The following is an 18,139-nucleotide window of genomic DNA, read 5'->3' on the forward strand; positions in this document are numbered from 1 at the left end:
AATTGAAACTAGGCAATGCATCTGCCGTAGTAGAAACGGTGCTCAAACAACCCTCCATAGTCCAGGAACCAATTGCCAATTGCCAGATAGACCTCTCTCCTACTCTCTGCTTCCTCATGTATACGTGGACACTTTCCTTGCCTCATTTTCTGGCGAACCCACACGACACGATGTGTCCCCTCCAGTGGCGCGATTCTCCACCTCCTTATTACACGCCACCAGCACGCTTCACACTCCCTCCAAGAGATCGCGGCACGCGCGCCGAGCACAGCGGCCTCAGAGCACCTCCCGATCCCTCACCCACCACACCGCTCCTCGATCCGCGTCCGCACCCTTCCTGTCCTCTCCACACCACCACGCCGCCCTGCAGGTGGTGCCAGCACGTAGAACCGGAAGCTCCCAGCCACCGCTCGCCCACCGACCTCGTCCGCATCTGCCTCATGCTCCTCGTCCCCATCTCGTTCCTCATCGTCGACAGCACGCTGGTCGTCTTCGACGCCGCCGACGCCACCGCCTTGCGGCGGGCGAATGCATTTGTAGCGGGCTGGGCGGCGGCGCTGCTGCTTCTGGCGGATCTGCTCATGGACCGCGTGGTTTGCCGAGCGAGGCGGAAGATGAACTTGACGACGACACAGCCGTTTATCGCGTTCTTGTTCTACATGACGATTGTCGCGCTTGTTATTTTCGTGGTTGCGGTGAGTTGAGTCTCTGGATGATGATGGCTGTGCTGCTTTGTGGCGTGCGCTGACGCTTGCAAGTTCAACTTGAGGATAGGTTGGGAGGGACGTGGAGGCCGTCCAGACGGCGAGGCCGCGTGATGGGCCTTGTATACTCGCGGGAAAATAATATGGATGCCGTGCTGTCACCGTCGCTTTATTCGGGCTTGAAAATAAAATCAGAAACGCTACCCTCCGCCAGAGCAGAGTTTTGGTGTTCTGAGGGATTTTCTTTCTTTCTTTTTCAAATGTACCACGATACTCAGACTAACCCACCCGCTCATACGCAATCATTTGTACTGCTGTGACCGCGAATTTAAGGCGCCGAAGCACTTTTCTCTCACAGCAGCAGCAATGTCTACGTGTCCGCGGAATTTTTATTGCGCTGGCGTTGAACCGTACCGTGGCTTATTGCACCGGGTTAGAAGAGCCTCGTCAATCAGTCATTGAAGCAAACAAGGAAGGAAGCGGCACTTATGGGTCAGTGAGGTAAGGAAGAGGAGTTTTCTGGTTTCAATTTCTTTGTTTTTTTGCGTGGCATTCATGGGACATCCAGACATCTGCATGGTAGAGTAAAAGGGGGCATTCGACGACTAGTTCGCATGCTTTATGTATGCTACGGCTTTTTCTGAGCGAGTTTCGAGAGCCGCTAACAGGTCACCAATGTGCGAGCAAAGTCTGAGTTTTCGATATGAGGCGGTGTGCTGGCTCATGCCTGTTATGGACATGATGGCGGACGAAGAACGCCTGGTCATGTTTACCGTCTTCCTATCGAGCTCTTCTAGTCAAAGACGAAGACCCTCTGGTTCCAAAAAACGCCGTACTCCACGTGCCATGCAACCCGAACAAGTGCTTTTCCGAATGGTGAGAAAGAAAACGTGAGCCCCTTGGTGGCCTCTCATCCCACCATCTCAACGTCACCACTTCCTCCGTTCTTGCTACTCTCCACGCCGCTGCTGCTATCAGTGCCCGTAGCAAGTAGCTGTGGAAATTTGAGAGCCGACGTCTCTTTGACGGCTTCGTCCAACACCAGCCGAGTAATGATAGCAGCCTCGACAGCCTTGTCCACCAGCGTCTCGCCCTTCTCGCCGACATCGCCCTTCATCCACAGCTCAGTGACTTCGTCACGCGCTGGCAGGTAGCCCACCACGCACGCTGCGACCAAATCGCGATGTTCCGTCGGACTGGGGTCCAGCACGAAGAGCTCCTCCTCTTCTCCTTGCGCATTCTTGCCATCGCCGCGTGGTTGTCGGACAATCGCTGCCACGCCTCCAGCAACCATGTCCACACAGTCGATGCCGGCATCAACGATAGCCGCGCTAGCCACGGTGATGCACCCAGCCAGCACGTTCATGAGGCCCCAGCCAGCGCCCAAGCTGCGGCGGCCGAGGCCAGCGTCCAGTCCCGCTTCGTCGCCTCCCCAGCCGTCCTCCTCGCCTTCCAGCACTGTAATCACAACCTCGACGCCGCTCTTGGGCCACCGCTCGCCAATGATGATGCCCCGCAGTGCTGCCTCCAGGTGCTGACCCAGGTCGCGCTCTGTGGAGTCGCGCACATAGCCGCGGCGTGCGCGCGTCGCGAACGGCGCAAACTTCAGCGTCGTCGTCACGTTCAGGTACGGTGTGAAGGGCGAGCTGCGCGGCAGTGGCTTAGGCCCGTGAACGACGCACGATAGCTTGAGCGAGCCGGCGGGAAAGGCGAGACTGGTGCGGCCCGCGGCGGTGGACGTGGGCGACGAGGGCGTGAGTTCGAGGTAAGCGGAGCCCGAGGCGGAGGGTGTGAGACCAGTTTTGAGGACTTTGAACGTCAGCTTGTTTGGTTTGAGAGACTGCGTTGGATTGGAATAGACGTACAGATCTTGCGCAGCTCTTCTGGTTTTCTTGTCCGTACTGGCCGTTGCGGTGCTGAACCAGAGTAGTTGGCGAGCGAAGACGCGAAGATGGGCGCGTATGTGCCGCCAGCTGGGGCATTAGTGCGACGGCGATCTGTCATTTTGGCTGTGCAGTTCTCAAGAAAAGACTGGGCTGAGGTACGCGGAGCATGGCAGATCCAAAGTTGAATGCCGCGAGCTTTGCCCTGGTGTTTTCGGGCCGGGCGCCGGCGGTCGATGACGGAAGAGCCCGCGGGCCGGCCTGTTGCCGTCCGCTTGGCGCTCGGCGCGCTAGAAATTTTGGCGAGGCGAGGCATCAAAACTTCCATCGTCGCCCTTCCCTTCCATCTTCATCACACACACGACATTCGCCACTTTCGCCCTCGGTAAGCCGCCATTTCTTCTCATTCTACTCATCTCTACTTCACGGGAGGATACCCATCACAGAAAGTTCCGGCGACATCTACATGAGCCCTTGAACAACATGCACTACCATCTGATGTTCATCTCAATCCAATCATTTGCAGCACTTCGGCCACGAACATCGCGCTGACTGCATGAACAGGATCTCCGAGATGCGTAGATGTAGACTTACCGGCCCTGTCGCACGCGACGCATCGTCTCGACCTTGACGCTACAACGATTCTAATGCCGATGGCTTGTTTGCGTGGCAAGTGTCGGACGACCTTCACAATGTGAGGGAGGCTGAGAGACACCGGCCACGTTGGGCGCGACAACTGCCAATCTGGAAAGTCGTGCAGCGGAGGTCTCGCCAGCGATGACAGTGTTGTCTCATGCGAGGTCTCCGCTGCACAACCCAGTCCCTGGCTTTCGTTCCAGGATGCGACCGCTACGGCCAAAGCTTGATTGATCCTACAGAGACACTCGTCCTGTCAGGTGCTAACGTAAGTCGCCATCATTTTCTTCCAACAACTCCTATGATGATCGGTATAATTTCAGTTCTGCTACTGAATTTCATGTGGAAAACTCAACCAAGCTTACCATATCTGATATGGAGTTACCCCTCTCTGCTTCACATGCTCAACGTTGGAAAGCATCTGGCTGACATGTTTTGCCTCAGATTCTAGATTTTCATACCCTGCTCTGACAATCCACTGCTCCCAGCTCTACTCACTGGTAAGTCGCTGCCTGCCCCTCTACCCTCCACTCTGCAAGGATGAATCCTAGTCTATCCATTCAACGAGCATTCCTTCCGGTCCACCCTCCCGCACTGGACCATCTTTCACGAGATGGGAGGATGGTTGTGGAGTTGCCAGCGAGCCTCTTCGGGGGCGAGCAAGCGTAATGCTGGGCTTCGAGCTGCAGGCCGCGCAGGACCGTTATGGCGCCTGCGAGGACCTGTGGCCGGCGGGTACGCATGACTATACCGGCTATTCTGATTGCACTCATGCACTCTGTTCCGCATGAAGAACGCGTCCATCGATCCCTCCGCTGCGTGTCTAGGTCGAAGCACGTGGGCTAACGAATCTCAAAGCACTTCTAGATCATCAGACGTTGATTGGACTTACCTATGCTGTCCCGGCGGCACCGGGAGAACCGTACTACTGAACTAGTGCCCGCGGTTCGTGCTTAGTGGGCTTATGTTTACGTTTCCCCTTTTTCCCAGATTGCTGGAAAACTGGCGGCGCCCCGCCCCGCGCCCGCGCTACTCCCGCTGATGCGAACCCCACCGCTGACGTGTGCGGGTTCCTCGACAGTTGGTCGAAGGATCCGACTCGTCATCTCTGCAGAGCCCCACGCTTGGGGATCCGATCCCTGTTCTGCGGCCAGGCGTCCCCGGCTTATGGCGCCGAGCGTGTTGACGATGCACGAGGGCAGTAACACGGCCTGCACACGTAGATGATGGAGTAGATTGATATGTACATTGAACACAACTTCTTCGCCCCTCGTGGTGAACTTGCCCATCAACCGTCTGAAGCAAGGAAGAAAGTGACGTTTGCTAGATCCAAATTTTGCTTCCCGACTCCCTCACCTACTTCCATGCTGTTGAGCTGTAAAGGTAAAATGCACAATGGGAAAAAGAACATGCCGCTGGATGAAAGAAACAAAAACATCAGCCACACCCCCTTCGAGCGTTCCATCGTCTAGTTAGCCCCCCCGTAACCTCGGGCATCCTCCTCGCTCCTCGAAATTACCCACCACCCTTCATTACCGCGTCCCTAGCCGCTACATGTCCGCCCTACCTCCTCTCCGGGGTCTTGGGCGGCTCCTCCTGCTCCACGGGCTGATACATGACGGCGGTGCCGGCACTAGCCATGCTGCTAGCGCGGGACCCAGCGCCGGGCCTCAGCGGGGCAGGGACATCGACGCCCTCCTCCTCGACATCCGCATCCGTCGCCTCCATCAGCGCGCTCGTCTGCTGCGCGTGCAGGCTCAGCTCCGGCTCCTCGTCGAGCGGCCACGTGTTGCCGTCGGGGCTGCCGCCGACCAGCGCGGCCGCCGGCCCCCGCGAGAAGCGGTGGGAGCTGGACAGCCGGCTCGCGAAGCCGGATCCGCTCAGCGTCTCGGCGGAGTGCGAGCGCGGCCGCGAGTTGCCTCCTGGCCGGACGGCCGCGGACGGGCTGCCGCTGCCGTGTTGGGGCGACGAGGCGTTGGCGGACTGGCTGGACGTCGGGCGCGCGTCAGCCTGCTGCGCGAGGGCGCGCTGCGGGTTGTAGAAGGGCTGCATGGGGCCGTCGAGCAGGCTGTTGGCCTCGACGCCGACGTTGGTCGCGTAGGGGTCGAGGTAGCGCGAGAAGCCGCTGGAGCGGCTCTGGCGATCGGGGGAGGCCGGGCGGCCCGTCATGCCCGACTGCGTCGAGATGCGGCGCTCCATGCGCGACAGGCGGTTGTCCAGCAGGCGCATGGTTTCGTACTCGGAGGCGCGGCGCGAGTGGCGCGTGTCAAAGTCCTCGAGGCGCGACAGGCGCGCGTCGATGCGGTCGAGCGTGTCGAGCGACGCGTGGCGGTTGTGGCTGCCGGCGGCGCCGTCCTTGCTGTCCTTGCCAGAGCTGTTGGCCGCGGCGCCGCCGTCCAGATGCGACAGGCGGCGCTCGATGCGGACGAGAAGGTCGTCGGCGGCGTTGTTGTGGCGCGGGTTCTCCTCGAGGCTTGTGAGACGGCGGTCCAGCGAGACGAGCAGCTCCACCACCTTGTCGAGCTTGTCCGCCGACGAGAGCTGTGACAGCGTGGAGCCAGCGGATTGGCTGGTGAACGGAATCTTGGGGACGGGCGGGATGCTCTCCTTCTCCTTGTCCTTCTCCGACTTGGAAAAGGCCGGCTTGGGCGACTCGGGCAACAGTAGGTGGTCTTTGGACAGCGCGGCAGTGGTACCCGAGATGGCGCTCTGCGGCTCGGCCTCCAGATCGAAACGGTGGCGCTTGAAGTCGGTCTTGAGCTTGAGCGGCTCGTCGTCGAACGTCTCTTCCTCGGTGTAGACGCCATTGTTGAGACCCGAGGCCTGGGCGGCGGCGCGCTCGCGCATGCTGTAGCCGCTGTCGTACTTCCTGGCGTGCTTGTCGTCCAAGTTGGACACGGGGGCGTAGCTGCCGGGTCCACTGGCTCCGTCGGGGATGTAGAAGCGGAGGTCAATGCGGAGGATGATGTACAGGTAGACGACCATAATCTCAACGGTAAAGTTGAAAATATAAAAGCACGCCTTGGAGTAGTAGGTAGGCAGAGGCTGACGAACAGACACGGGATCCTTCCATGCCGTGCCGCAGCGGTAGCACGCTCCGAGACACAGTAAGAAAGAAGCCAGCAAAAGGATCGTCACCTTTGTGCGGAAGCGACCAGAGCCAAACTTCTCAAGGCGCGTCTTGCGGGGAGCGAGGATGCCGATAATGGTGATGGGTATCGGCAGGAACGAGACAAACGAAAAGTAGGTCGCCGTGTAGAGCTGAATGTCACGGTCGATCCGGTGCGTGTTCGTATTTTTCGTGTAAAAGGACTGCACGGTGACGGTGATGACCATGATCAAAGAGCAGACAATGATGAAGTAGTTAACCTTGAACAAGGCCGAAAAGGGCTTCGACCAGCCGAGCTTGGGGTGCCGGGCGCGGATCAGTCTCTGGGTGAAGAGCAGGTTGATGATGAAGATCAAGAGCACACCAGCAGCCACGAAAATCTGGGCTGCGATACCAAGCTTGATGTTCTTGGGCTGCGTGGCCCACGAGATCCGGAGTATACAAGTCAGCACCCTACACATGCAGAACGCTATGCATCGTGTTAGCTTGTTGTGAATGAGCCCGTGGTCAGGTCTGCTCACCAAACAGCATAATGGACATGAGGAATTTGTGATTCCTCTTGCGGTTCTTTTGGAAAATGGCCATGTGCCCAACGGCACCCAGCAGGAAGAGGAAGAGAAAGACGGATGTGACGGGAATGTCCGTCCCTTCGTCGACTCTTCCGCCCAATTGCCATGTTGTTGGCGCATACGGCGGTCCGGTGGGAGGGCCTCCCTGTTGCTGTTAGAACAACATTTCTGAGAATCGACAAAAGACTTACTTGGCCACCCTGGCCCTGGCCACCTTGGCCTTGGCCTTGTTGTTGAGATGACATGGTCGTGGCGAGTTGATTCTCCCTCAACACCAAGGACGGCGAGGTTGGGGGATATTAATTGCAGAGACGCGGTGCTAATAAAAGCAACGGCGGACTAAGTCCTGGGCTAGACCGCAGGAGCGCACAAAGGAACAAAAGCCTGGCATAAATGAGAAACGACAGTCGACCACAGTCCGAAGAAGGTTACCCAACGCGGTTAGATGGCTTCGGAGTCCGGAGGGGGAGGCTTTTGGTCGCTGACTGCCATGGTTTAATACTCGTCCGCCACTTCCAACGGTCGGCACTTGCAACAACAAGTGAGCCTCTGGTGCAGGCGGGTTGTCACACAGTAGCCCGCTTCAACGCGTGCGGTCGTCGCCGATCTGGCGTGGTTGGGCATTCTGAGGGCCGACTGTGCTGGTGTGTCTGGCACGAGGACCACAATGGCGGACACAACATGAGGCATCTGCACAAAAAGGCTAGTCGGCGGCCTAAGCTAGGTGGACTCGCATGTCGCACGATACGCCGGCTAGGGCAGAGCAAGGCGCTCGCAGCAAACGAATGACGCGCGGGGTGGAGTGGATAGGGGCGTGTTGGCGCGAGGCGGTGGTGAAAGGGCGCTGGCTCATCTACCTAGTCAGATATGCCACCGCACGTCAGTTGGTTAACGTCATCATGCAAAACCAGAGCGGTCGAGATCCGGACGCGGATTGGAGGTTGGTATCGTGAGATTTGTGGACGTAGGCTGTGCGACCCGCAGGTGAACCACTACTCCTGCCGGTGTGAGAGGTGGGAGTTGAGGTGTCGAGGCCGTGTGACGTCGGGTGCAGCTACTAGTCGTCGAAACATTGTTTGCCGAAACAGCTGAGCGACCAATCTCCACCCCTGTCACCAGCAACCCCTCGCAAGCCATTTTTAGCACTGCAAGCCTCTCGGCCGATTCTGTGTTGCGTGCTGTGGAAATTCTCCGTACATGATATATCTCTCTGTCCCTTCATGTCCATTCTTGCAAAAGCCCAGCAGCCACATTGTGCAATCCTCAATCTAACAGTGGTAGCAATCATCTGCAGGTGGCTAATCTCAAAACAAAGTCCAGAAGCTTTCAGCTAAGAAATGGCGGATTGAATAAGAGCGGCGGGAGCCTCGTGAAGGAACGACGGTTGGTCCACGCGTCATGACTAGGCTCTCGAATCGCACCCTCAAGATCGGAGCCAAAGCCACTCTTCTCGCGTTCAGTCGCATGGTTCATGTCATCACTGAGCTGAGTCTGCTGCATGGCACGGTCGGTGTCTCGAAATACACGGTGTCGAGGTACGAGGAGAGGATGTGCGAACCTCGACCTCCTTCTCTGCAGCGCCGGAGATTTTGTGACTGGTGGGAGATTGTCACCATCGCTTGAACGCTCCTCTTGGACATTCATCTTTCGCACTGGTCGATTCTGCCAGGAAGCCTTTGACTGGTTGGATTGACAGTCTGTTGGTCACTCGATTAGCAACGCGAAGGGCCGCCAAAAGACCTTCTGTGACTTGTATGCAAAATGGGAGTGATGCTTGTTCAGGAAGAAGATGGAACCTTTCAGAGCCCTGGATGAAGTCCTGAAATCCAATTCCAACGGATCGACGTGTACAGGCCTTTCCATTGTTGCCGATTGACTTTTCTGGATGTCCGCACCAGGGTGGCTCAAACGCTGAGCATTGTCAACTCGGTGGCTATGAGCAGCATCAGGAACTCCTTCGATATCTTCATAAACTTCCATCCAAAGGCCAGAGCTCTTCATTCTCGCTTTCTGGCCTGGACGTGACGGGTCCAAGAGATGGAAGAGCACGTCTTCAGGTTCCTGTTGTGCATCTGATTGCGCGAGCGTGTCGAATTGGCCATCTTCATTTGCGCCATCGCTTTTGTTGGCGGCAGATTCTGGTCGCACGTTTTCCATGTCAGAAAATTCCTCGTCCTCTTCAACGACGATTCCCATTATTTCCTCATAGGTTTCCTCGCGATATTCTGGCACGGCTTCACTCTCAGGGCGGGATAGGCTGCGTGTGGGAATCATTTCGTCACGTTGGGGGTTTGACTCGATTCTGTCGTTCATTTCACATTGTGTCCGTTGTAAGAGATGCGCGGCCACGGATCCGCCTGTCAAAGCATTCAGCCCATTCAAATGCTGAGAAGGCGCAGGGCTGGTGGCAGTGGGTTGGACTCGTTGCGACGCCTTGGGCGCATTGGTGGAGCGATCTGACGCCGTTCCAAGAATCTGCCTGGGCAGGTTCATCGCTGGGTCGCGTAATTGGTGAGCTCTGTTGACCTCCAACGGATAAGGCGCTGGCAATTCTCCTGCAATAATTTTCAAAGTCCCCGAACCTTGGAAATTCAATCGTCGGTTTCTTCGTGGTCTCTTCTTGGCCGGTAGCGACAGTTCTGACGGAGAAAAACCATCGCCTGGGCGATTGGTCGACTTGCTCTTGATTTTTGGAAATTTGAAAGCAGAGAGGTAGGCTGTCAGTTCTGTGGGCCTGGCGGGGCGAAATTGCTTTTCCAGCGACGTGAGTGTCATTCTGCGAGCCACAACACCTGCTGCGCCGCAATCTCCCGAGGCTTGCTCAGTAGGTTTGTCGTGTGCATCTTCAATCGGATCGTTGGGAGGAGTAAGATGGTCATCCTTTGACGGCGCGCCCTGTCAGCACGAGGCAAGAAATGTTGCTTCGCCGCACTCACGTCAGCATCCGAGTCTGTATCGGTCTCTTGAAATATAGAGGACGGGACCAAGGCTAGCTGGCGGGTTGTAGGCAACCGTCTTTTTGCTGGTTTGACAGGGCGTTTTCTTTTCAGCTTTGGTCTCTCGCGGTCTTGATCCGAAGCTTCGCCAGCCCCATCATCGCTGCTGCGAGATTCCTGACGAGACTTGCTTGAGATCAACGCGATTTTGTTTTTGCGCGAATACGTTTTGATGGGTTTCCTGGCTGGAAGCATTCGTTCAATAGCAGCATCTTGGGGCTCAAAAGTCACGAGACTAGGCTCTGTCGCAGCCGGAGGCGAGGCAGACCGACGAGGTTGTTGAGGGTCGCATTGATTATCTTCTGGATTCGTCGAGATTGTTTCAGATGGCAATAGGTCGGCAATAGAATCGTCATGAAAAGTCGCCAGCATGCGTTGAAAGTCACGGGATCCGGGCGGCAGGTACTGGAAGCCCGTGGTCTTTGACGGCGACGGCGACGGCGAGCCCTGACGAAGACGCTGCTGACGGTTAGCCTCTTGCCTTTGCCACGTATGAGACTGATGAGAACGAGATACGAGGGCCGATTGCGAGGTGAAGAGCTGATGGCGACGTGAGAAGGGGAGCGTGGCATCTTTCCAGGATCAGCGCCGGTGCCACCATCCGAACACGCACAACAACATGGCCATCTCGAGATGCCGCGACCTGCGATGCGACCGACATGGCGTCGTCGCCAGAGGGGCGTTGGCGACGGAGGCTCTGATGTCGAATTCGATGATGGGTGATGGTGAGGCGACGTCGTGGAGATGGGCGTGGCGTCGCGATTGCCCTCTGGAGCTTCCTGCTTCGCAGGCTGTCGTGTGCGCACTGACACCACTGACGACTGAAGACTCCGCCCGGGGTGTCGAGAGAGGGGCCACAGCGTTACGAAGATCTTTGGCGGTAAGTCATGGCTGAAAAACTTGAACTCGCAACCTTTTCGTGGCTGCATCTGCCAAAGATTCTCTGCCATCAGTGCCGGCAGTATCAACCATGGACTTGGAGCAGAAGCCTACCCTCAAGGTTGAGGCCCCTCTTCCGCCCCTCCCTGAGATTCGCAATGAAGACAACTTCAGCGAAATTGCCCGCAAGCTGTCCTTGTAAGTCGATTTCCTTTTCCAACTCTTCGTTGATCTCCCGCATCTTTGATTGATGCCGTCGATATGGGGTGGGGACGAACTGCCTGATTGAGCAATGTCTCTATCTTGCCAAACGCCATGAGCAACCATTGGCTTCGGCATCGTCACGACTCTTTCACACTCGCTGACTCTCAACCAGCTACTTCATCCAGGCCATAGACTCCCCCGTCACTTTCAAGGACCTCAGCCAAGCAAAATGGATGAAGCGACTCCAACCTTTGATTAACCACCTGACCAAGGAGTCTCACCACCCGGCCCTCGTGGCTTCTCTGCTGTTAGTAATATCCAAAGCAGATTCCCAGTAGGTACTAACTCGTTACACGAACAGTGCTCTCAAGGGTCACTATGTTGCCGTTGAGACCGAAGATGACCGGGGAATCAACGAGGCCCGAGGATATGCTTGCGAGCTCGTTGCCTGGCAATTCGTCCTCTCGCTCTCCGAGCGGGAGGCCATTGACTTTCTTCTTTGGGAGCTCAAGCCCTACAAGGGGATCACTCCCGACCCGGACGAGGTCGACTCATCTGATGATGAGCACGAGCACGACCCTGAGGCTGGCCACGGGCAGTCCAACGCACGCCTTTCAATCGAAAGTGCCACTGAGAGAACTTCGCTCTTGGGCAACCAAACGCCTGCCAACGGAAAGGCCAACGGCAAGGCCAACGGCAAGGCCAAAGGCAAGGCTGCGAATGGCAAGGGCAAGCTCAAGGCCAAGGCTAAGGCCAAGATCCATCCCCATCATGAAGATATTCCTGGCAACGAGTACGACGCCAAGGATGGAGATGATTTCGCCGAACCATTCCTCAGCCTTAATGCCCTTGAAATTGCCGTTGTGTCCGAAGCCAAGAAGTTTCTGAGCCAAAAGGTGGTGCAAGAGATTATCAACGGCATCTGGATGGGAGATATCGTCTTCTGGGAGCGTTTGACCGTGAACGCTGTCAAGGAGCCAAGATACCACAACAAGGCGTAAGTCCGACGATTTATCATATTGCTTATTGTCCGCGGCTGACTGGATGTAGTCTCGGAGACCCATGGTGCCGTTTGAGAGTGCCTCGCTATATGAAGTCGATTGAAATGGGCTTCTTCTTGACCATGCTGGCTCTGTTTTATGTCGTATCTCTCCAACATGAGATGTGGAGCGTCACTGTCTGGGAGGTTCTCCTCTACGTCTTCATTACCGGATATGCCTGCGATGAGTGTAAGCTGCCCTGATCTGCTCTGGTATTACAAACTGACAAGCAAAAGGGATCGGGTTCAAGGACGCTGGTGCAAGGCTCTACTCCACCGACCTCTGGAGTGTTCTCGATATTTTGATTATCCTCGACGGCCTGACGTTCTTCATTCTTCGTAAGTGCTAGACCCAATCTTTGATGCGGCGGAGTCACTCTTCAGCGAGTAGGTGACTAATCAAAGGACAGGCGTGATTGGTCTTTCGTACAACTCGGCGAAGCTGCTGGATATTGCGTTCAGTGTCCTCGCGCTTCAATCACTCTTCTTGACGCCTCGGTAAGACTGGCCTGCTACGCGCCAGAGGGGATCCTTCCAACTGATGTGGCTTGCAGTATCTTTTCTCTCTTGAGCCTCAGTCCCTACTACGGAACATTGGTATGTATCCCCTGGTCAAACTAGTGGGGCGACATTGGTCCGGCTGACATGTGCATTAGCTGCCTTGTATGGCTGAAATGTGAGTCCAACAATCGGGAAATTACCCTACCAACAGGTCTGACCGGCAACCAGGGGAAAGCAATTCATCAAGTTTCTGAGCTTTGCATTGATCATCGATGTCGGTATGTCTCGAACAAGAAAATGCTCCATCACCCTGCCTGTGGTACTTGCTTGCTGGCATGCGGACTTGGCTTGACGTGTTTGCAGGATTTTTTTCCACCTTTGTACTGCTCGCGCGTGGTAATGTTTCGCTTTTTGAGACTACCATAACCACGCTCAAGGTCTTTTTCGGGTAAGTTCCATCACCTTGTTGACTTGCTTTTGCTGACTTGGAAACAGTGCCGGTGTTGTGGGATTCGTAAGTTCTGCGAACAACATGGCTGGACTCGGCTAATGACTGACAACACGATAGGACTTAGCACCACGCATGTAAGTCTTGTAGACCGGTCGAGGCACAGAAAGACGGCTGACAGCAATCCTAGTTCTCACTACTTCGGCCTGCCCGTCATGGTTCGTGGACACTTGGCTGCGCAGTTGTCGCTTGCGCTGATCAGACATAGGTGATTTTTGTCGGCCTCACCAACATGCTGATTATGCAATCCATGTTATCCTACATCAACAACAGCTTGCGCCAGGTATGTGCACCCCCAGGGAGCGGAAGACGGTCAAGAACTTGCCGCTTCGCGCCCTCGCTTGTTGTAGCGCCATGCAGTTGACCCATGTCGACGAACTTAATCCCTGGTTGTTCAGAATCGACTGGCTGACATTTCTTCTCCAGGTTCTCGAGACTGCGCGTGAGGAGTATACTTTTGGGTAGGTCTTGACGCGCAAGGCTGATTTCTCCATTTTCCGCTGATGCGCAGCCAGGTATGCCGTTTACGTCTTGGAGTCTTCGACGTCAGACCGCTTGACCTACTTCTTCCCTCCTCTGGTGAGTTTGCTCTACCCTATCACAGCCCTCGGTACCCGACATTTGGCGCCTAAGCGCCAGATGGCATGCAGTCCTTGCGCCCAAAGCCCTGTACTGGCCAACCATGCTCTCCGGGGTTGTCGCTGCCCTGATGCAGGGCTACCGTGGGGAGCAATAGTTCCCAATACAGGAAGAACTGGGCACTCGGACACCCGTGGCTCCAAATTTGCAATGCTAGTCGATGCAACGCATGCGGCGAAGCAAATGCAGCAATTTGATTGGGGAAGGGGGCCACCAGCCACAAGTAGGGCTGCATGGGACACCAAAAGCACTTGCAGCAGAGCCGCAACGGCGTGCCAGCATTGCAGGACGAGCTAACCTCTGCAGAACCTCGTTCCTCTGGTGCTCTACCGGCCCCTCCAGGTTGTGCTCCCGCAGACGGTTGCTCGCAAGCTCCGGATTTTGCTTCTCAAGTCTACGCACGTGTTCCACATGGCACTCATTTGGATGTTTGAGAAGTGGACCGAGTACATGTACAAGAAGAATGTCGCCAACATGCCAGACGCCAACAGCCCCATGAACGGCAGGCCCGCGACTGCGAAGAAGACGAACTCGACCAGACTCACCATGGGGCGTAAGGTGAACACGAGCTTGATGAAGGCGCCAAGGGAGATGCCAACGGCGGCTTCCATCAAGCAAGGTGTGGGCAGATCAGTGACGACGACGTCGACGCTCAGCAGCAGCGGCACGGTCCAGGTGCCCATTGACCCAAGCGAGACGCTGGCACTCTTGGGCAAGCTGAGCGAGACAGTCGAGCAGCTCAAGGCGCAGGTGGCTCGCCAGCAAAAGCAGCAGGGACAGGGTAAGTAGAGGAGGACGGAGGAGACCGACTTGAGCAGTGGGGCGTTTGCACGGGCATCAGTGCCTGGGATGCAGAGCTGAGAGCGGTGCGGAGAGGGCTTTGAAAGGCTCGGCTCGGGTTGGAGGCGAAGATCCTGATGGCAGCGTAGCGGTTCGCAGCAGATCACGATGGGGTCTGGGCGGCGGACAAGGGAGGGGGAAGAGAGGAGGGCATGAGGATTGAGAGTGGGAGAGGAAGTGTGGGTAAAGTTGTGGGAAGGGAAGAAAATAGTATGTGTGCAGCGTAATTGCAATCTGCTTCATGTATTGATCTGGGCAGTGGAGTGGAGGGAGTGGACCTCATGGAACCTGCGCGGCGGGACGGCGCAACCGACATGACAGCCATCCATGGTGGGGAGGGCAGTCAAGTCTCGTCTCTCGATCCCCTGCTAGCTGGTACATCCCAAATGATCAGTGCGCTCGCGTTGGAGCAGAGCAGAGCCGCCATTTTCCAAACCCAACGAACGCCTCGATCGCCTGTCCCTGTCTGTCTTCGAGAACCCAACTTTACCACTTTCCGGGATTGCAGGCCCCACGCCCACGGCAAGCCCTCAACTCTGCCTCGCTCCACTACCATCCACCGCCCCGTCCCAGACCAGACCAGACCAGACCAGACCACACCTCGACATTCATCTTTGATATATATTTGCCGCACGGTACTCGTGCCCAGTCACCATCCACACTCCATTCCCGCATCTCCACCACTCCGTCTACTTCCAGTTGCCTCTTCTGGCCTCCTGTCCTCTGCCACTGCATTCATCCGCATAGACGCTCCATCCTCGCTGGCTGCCTGACGCCCACGAACTCTCTATATCACTCCAGGACTCGACCGTCCTTGACGACCAATCCTCACCATGGACGCCAACACGCCTCGTTCCCCCTCCGGCACCTTTGGCCACACTTATACGCACCCCACCAACTATCCCTCGCCAGCCAAGTCCGAAGGAGACCAGACCACGTTCATGCCGGATCCGCTTGGAGTCTACTATGGCGCCCTCCCAATGCACAGCCATTCGATACAGACCGCACAGGGCCTCTATCCTCTATCGCCACAGCCATCTGAGACGTGGACGACTTGTCTGACCACCAACGCCTCCCCAGCCATCATGGACAATGGCATGCGAGCATGGACCGACCAGTACCCTCCTGTTGGCCGCTCCCACATGGCTTCCTGGGACCAACCGCAGTACCAATACGCCACTCCAGGTTACATTGACGGACGACACTCGCCGGACCCTTCTGACCCGTACATGTCGCACAGGTCGTCGGTTTCATCAACGTACGACCACTCCGTCTATTCCCATGACACTCCAGATTCCTTTGCGCCGCGCATCAAGGCTGAACCGATGGATCACTGGACCAGTGATGACGAAGGACGCCAATCCATGACGGTTTCCCCTGAGCACATGGAAGCAGGCTACGCTGCCGGTCAGCCGTACCAAGGTGTCAAGAATGAGGAGGCTTTTGACGAAGGCTACGCCATGACAGCGAGGGACAGTTCGGGAAGAATCAACACCAGCACAGCGCGCACGCGGTCCAGGAATGCCACGACGTTCGAAAACGCCAAGTACGAGTGCGACTTGTGCGGGAAGCTGTTTCAACGGTTATACAACCACAAGTCTCACATGGAGACGCACGACCCCAAGCGGGCTTTCCCGCACATTTGCGAAGCCAAGGGCTGCGAGAGGAAATTTGTCCGGCGAACCGATCTTGTTCGGCATGAACAGAGCGTAAGAAACCTGCAGACACGTATTGAAGCAAATTCGCTAATGCAAACTTCAGGTCCACATCAAAGCGAGGAATCACAAATGCATGGCCTGCGGAGCTCATTTTGCCCGCAAGGACACGCTGAGAAGGTAAGCCGGCATTGGTTGCATTTTGCAGAGAACGTCAGAGGCTGACTGTGGCTTGAAATCTAGGCACACGGAGGACGGTTGTCCCAAACGCTTTGAAATCAGCAGACAGACTCAACGGACGACGGATTCCAGCTCTCGCGGACGATCGTCGTTGGCGACGGGGCGACGCAGCAACCACACCACCAGTGCAATCTTTGATGCACACCAGCAAGCAGTGGCAGCAACTGCAAACCGAATGCAGCCCATTTTCTCGCAACAGCAGCAGCAATAGGCGCACATTTTGGAGGTCGGCAGCATTCCGGCGACGACCAAATACGCGGCGGGTCGCGCGGTACGATGGCCAGAGGCCAGAACTGCTGAACCCACCGGCTAGGCGCAGGCATTGCGCAGCCTCGTCCCATCATTATCGGGGTCTCAGGAATTCGCCGACTGACGGTTGACGATCCCGGACCGCGACGACGGGAACGAATCGTTGTAGATAACTAACAAGAAGAGTATGTTCATATGGGGCGGCATGGTCCATCTTCGTCATTGCAGCAACTACCAACAAGCGAGCATTTGCATCGGCATCGGGGGAGCGGGATGGCGTGGCGACGGCGGACATTTGTTTTGATTTCTTTTTCCGTTTGCTTTTTCACGTCTTGTTTCGTCTTGATGGGCTTCTTTTACAATGGGGCGGATTTTTTTTTTTTTTTTCCTTCGTCCACGTCTTGGTTTTTGACACACTCCCTTTTTTTCTCACGTCTGTTGGGTTTCGCTTTGCAGGCCCCTCTCTGTACGCAGCAGGGGGGATTTTCCACCGGGGCTGTGATATCATTCGGCGCATGGTCAGGGAATATTGGGGGCTTGGACGCAATGGTAACTCTCTTGTTTTTTGCTTTTTCCCTCTTCAAATACCAATTACCAAGCACAACCCGGTGGTCGGCTTAAGGCAGCCGGAAAATAATGTGCATGCGGACATGCTTCTCCATCCAACCTGTTTGCCAAGCACGCAGTCCGCTCGCATGCATGGAAAAAGAGTGGGCGACAGCGGGTAGAGACGGAAGAAGGGCTTGGATGCGGCTCTTTGCAGGGGAAGCACTGGAGGGCCACGTCGTTGCTCCTCGGCGAGGGTTCAATGGGCAAATGACAGGCGAGCCATAGCGCGCGATAGTAAAGGTCGAGAGGGGATCGGCAAGAGGGAGGCGGACGGGCAGGCCGAGAGGGGACAAGGAGAATTGCGAAGACGACAGACTGGGAGAAGGTGAGTGATGTGACGGGCACGGATGACTGTGCTGAAGGATGGCCATCCCAGCCTCAAAGTGGTCCCGGGCGGGCGGTAAATCCGGCAACGGGAGGGGGTGGACGCGGTTGGGGGCCACAGACGGGCATCGAGGCGCAAGGGATGCCCCGGGGGGAGAGGGGAGAGGGGAGAGGGGAACCACAGACAGGGGGCAAGGGCCAGGGGCCAGGGGGCCGCGGCACGCCCTAGCCGCCGCGCGCTTTGGTGCTTCCCCCCCACACCTCAACCTCAACCACCCAGCGCCAATTCACCCTCGACATTGGCCCGCGACTCGCCAACATCCGCCATCGTCGTCTTTTCTTGTCCACCACTCCGCACCCTACCTCATCGCCCCCGTCCTCGCCCATCTTGCTGCCCAGAAGACTGCATCTCGCTCCTTTGAGTTCGGTGTCCATCAAACGAGAAGAATCGTCAAACCAACCGCTTCACAACCGCCCTTTTCCAAACCACCAACAGGACGCCCGGAAATAACACTCGAGAGTAGCGTGATCTGGCTGGAACAAGCCGAGTCCAAG

The 18,139-nt window shown here is 56.5% G+C and overlaps 7 protein-coding genes across 7 annotated transcripts; 4 read left to right on the forward strand and 3 right to left on the reverse strand.

The window, feature by feature from the left end:
* Positions 1-8: 8 nt before the first annotated feature.
* On the forward strand, positions 9-908 carry J3D65DRAFT_621130 (uncharacterized protein). Its single transcript, XM_066799926.1, has one exon. It carries the CDS (start codon positions 117-119, stop codon positions 702-704), a length of 588 nt encoding a protein of 195 aa, XP_066655838.1. The 5' UTR covers positions 9-116; the 3' UTR covers positions 705-908.
* Positions 909-1,293: 385 nt separating this feature from the next.
* Positions 1,294-3,040, reverse strand: J3D65DRAFT_621133 (exoribonuclease family protein). The gene is made up of 2 exons (XM_066799927.1): positions 2,570-3,040; positions 1,294-2,513 (listed from the first exon to the last, which is right to left on the reverse strand). The coding sequence occupies exons 1-2, from the start codon at positions 2,913-2,915 to the stop codon at positions 1,615-1,617; spliced, it is 1,245 nt and encodes a 414-aa protein (XP_066655839.1). The 5' UTR covers positions 2,916-3,040; the 3' UTR covers positions 1,294-1,614.
* Positions 3,041-4,649: 1,609 nt separating this feature from the next.
* Positions 4,650-7,244, reverse strand: J3D65DRAFT_317801 (uncharacterized protein). The gene is made up of 3 exons (XM_066795318.1): positions 7,093-7,244; positions 6,854-7,046; positions 4,650-6,801 (listed from the first exon to the last, which is right to left on the reverse strand). Exons 1-3 carry the CDS (start codon positions 7,144-7,146, stop codon positions 4,787-4,789), a joined length of 2,262 nt encoding a protein of 753 aa, XP_066655840.1. The 5' UTR covers positions 7,147-7,244; the 3' UTR covers positions 4,650-4,786.
* Positions 7,245-8,289: 1,045 nt separating this feature from the next.
* Positions 8,290-10,671, reverse strand: J3D65DRAFT_317759 (uncharacterized protein). The gene is made up of 4 exons (XM_066795317.1): positions 10,511-10,671; positions 9,838-10,356; positions 8,460-9,781; positions 8,290-8,395 (listed from the first exon to the last, which is right to left on the reverse strand). Exons 1-3 carry the CDS (start codon positions 10,556-10,558, stop codon positions 8,606-8,608), a joined length of 1,743 nt encoding a protein of 580 aa, XP_066655841.1. The 5' UTR covers positions 10,559-10,671; the 3' UTR covers positions 8,290-8,395; positions 8,460-8,605.
* A 42-nt stretch (positions 10,672-10,713) lies between these two features.
* On the forward strand, positions 10,714-14,533 carry J3D65DRAFT_317183 (uncharacterized protein). The gene is made up of 17 exons (XM_066795316.1): positions 10,714-10,974; positions 11,153-11,287; positions 11,342-11,977; positions 12,031-12,209; positions 12,257-12,358; positions 12,430-12,517; positions 12,574-12,616; positions 12,676-12,695; positions 12,749-12,798; positions 12,884-12,968; positions 13,016-13,034; positions 13,089-13,105; positions 13,159-13,186; positions 13,237-13,311; positions 13,455-13,489; positions 13,544-13,607; positions 13,974-14,533. The coding sequence occupies exons 1-17, from the start codon at positions 10,868-10,870 to the stop codon at positions 14,454-14,456; spliced, it is 2,166 nt and encodes a 721-aa protein (XP_066655842.1). The 5' UTR covers positions 10,714-10,867; the 3' UTR covers positions 14,457-14,533.
* A 486-nt stretch (positions 14,534-15,019) lies between these two features.
* Positions 15,020-17,086, forward strand: J3D65DRAFT_621159 (uncharacterized protein). The gene is made up of 3 exons (XM_066799928.1): positions 15,020-16,216; positions 16,269-16,342; positions 16,406-17,086. Exons 1-3 carry the CDS (start codon positions 15,341-15,343, stop codon positions 16,611-16,613), a joined length of 1,158 nt encoding a protein of 385 aa, XP_066655843.1. The 5' UTR covers positions 15,020-15,340; the 3' UTR covers positions 16,614-17,086.
* J3D65DRAFT_621161 (uncharacterized protein) lies at positions 16,958-17,594 on the forward strand. The gene has a single exon (XM_066799929.1). It carries the CDS (start codon positions 16,997-16,999, stop codon positions 17,270-17,272), a length of 276 nt encoding a protein of 91 aa, XP_066655844.1. The 5' UTR covers positions 16,958-16,996; the 3' UTR covers positions 17,273-17,594.
* The last annotated feature ends 545 nt before the right edge of the window (positions 17,595-18,139 follow it).

Source organism: Phyllosticta citribraziliensis (genome assembly GCF_038025025.1).
Source record: "Phyllosticta citribraziliensis strain CPC 17464 chromosome Unknown J3D65scaffold_5, whole genome shotgun sequence".
In the NCBI taxonomy this organism is placed as follows: domain Eukaryota; kingdom Fungi; phylum Ascomycota; class Dothideomycetes; order Botryosphaeriales; family Phyllostictaceae; genus Phyllosticta; species Phyllosticta citribraziliensis.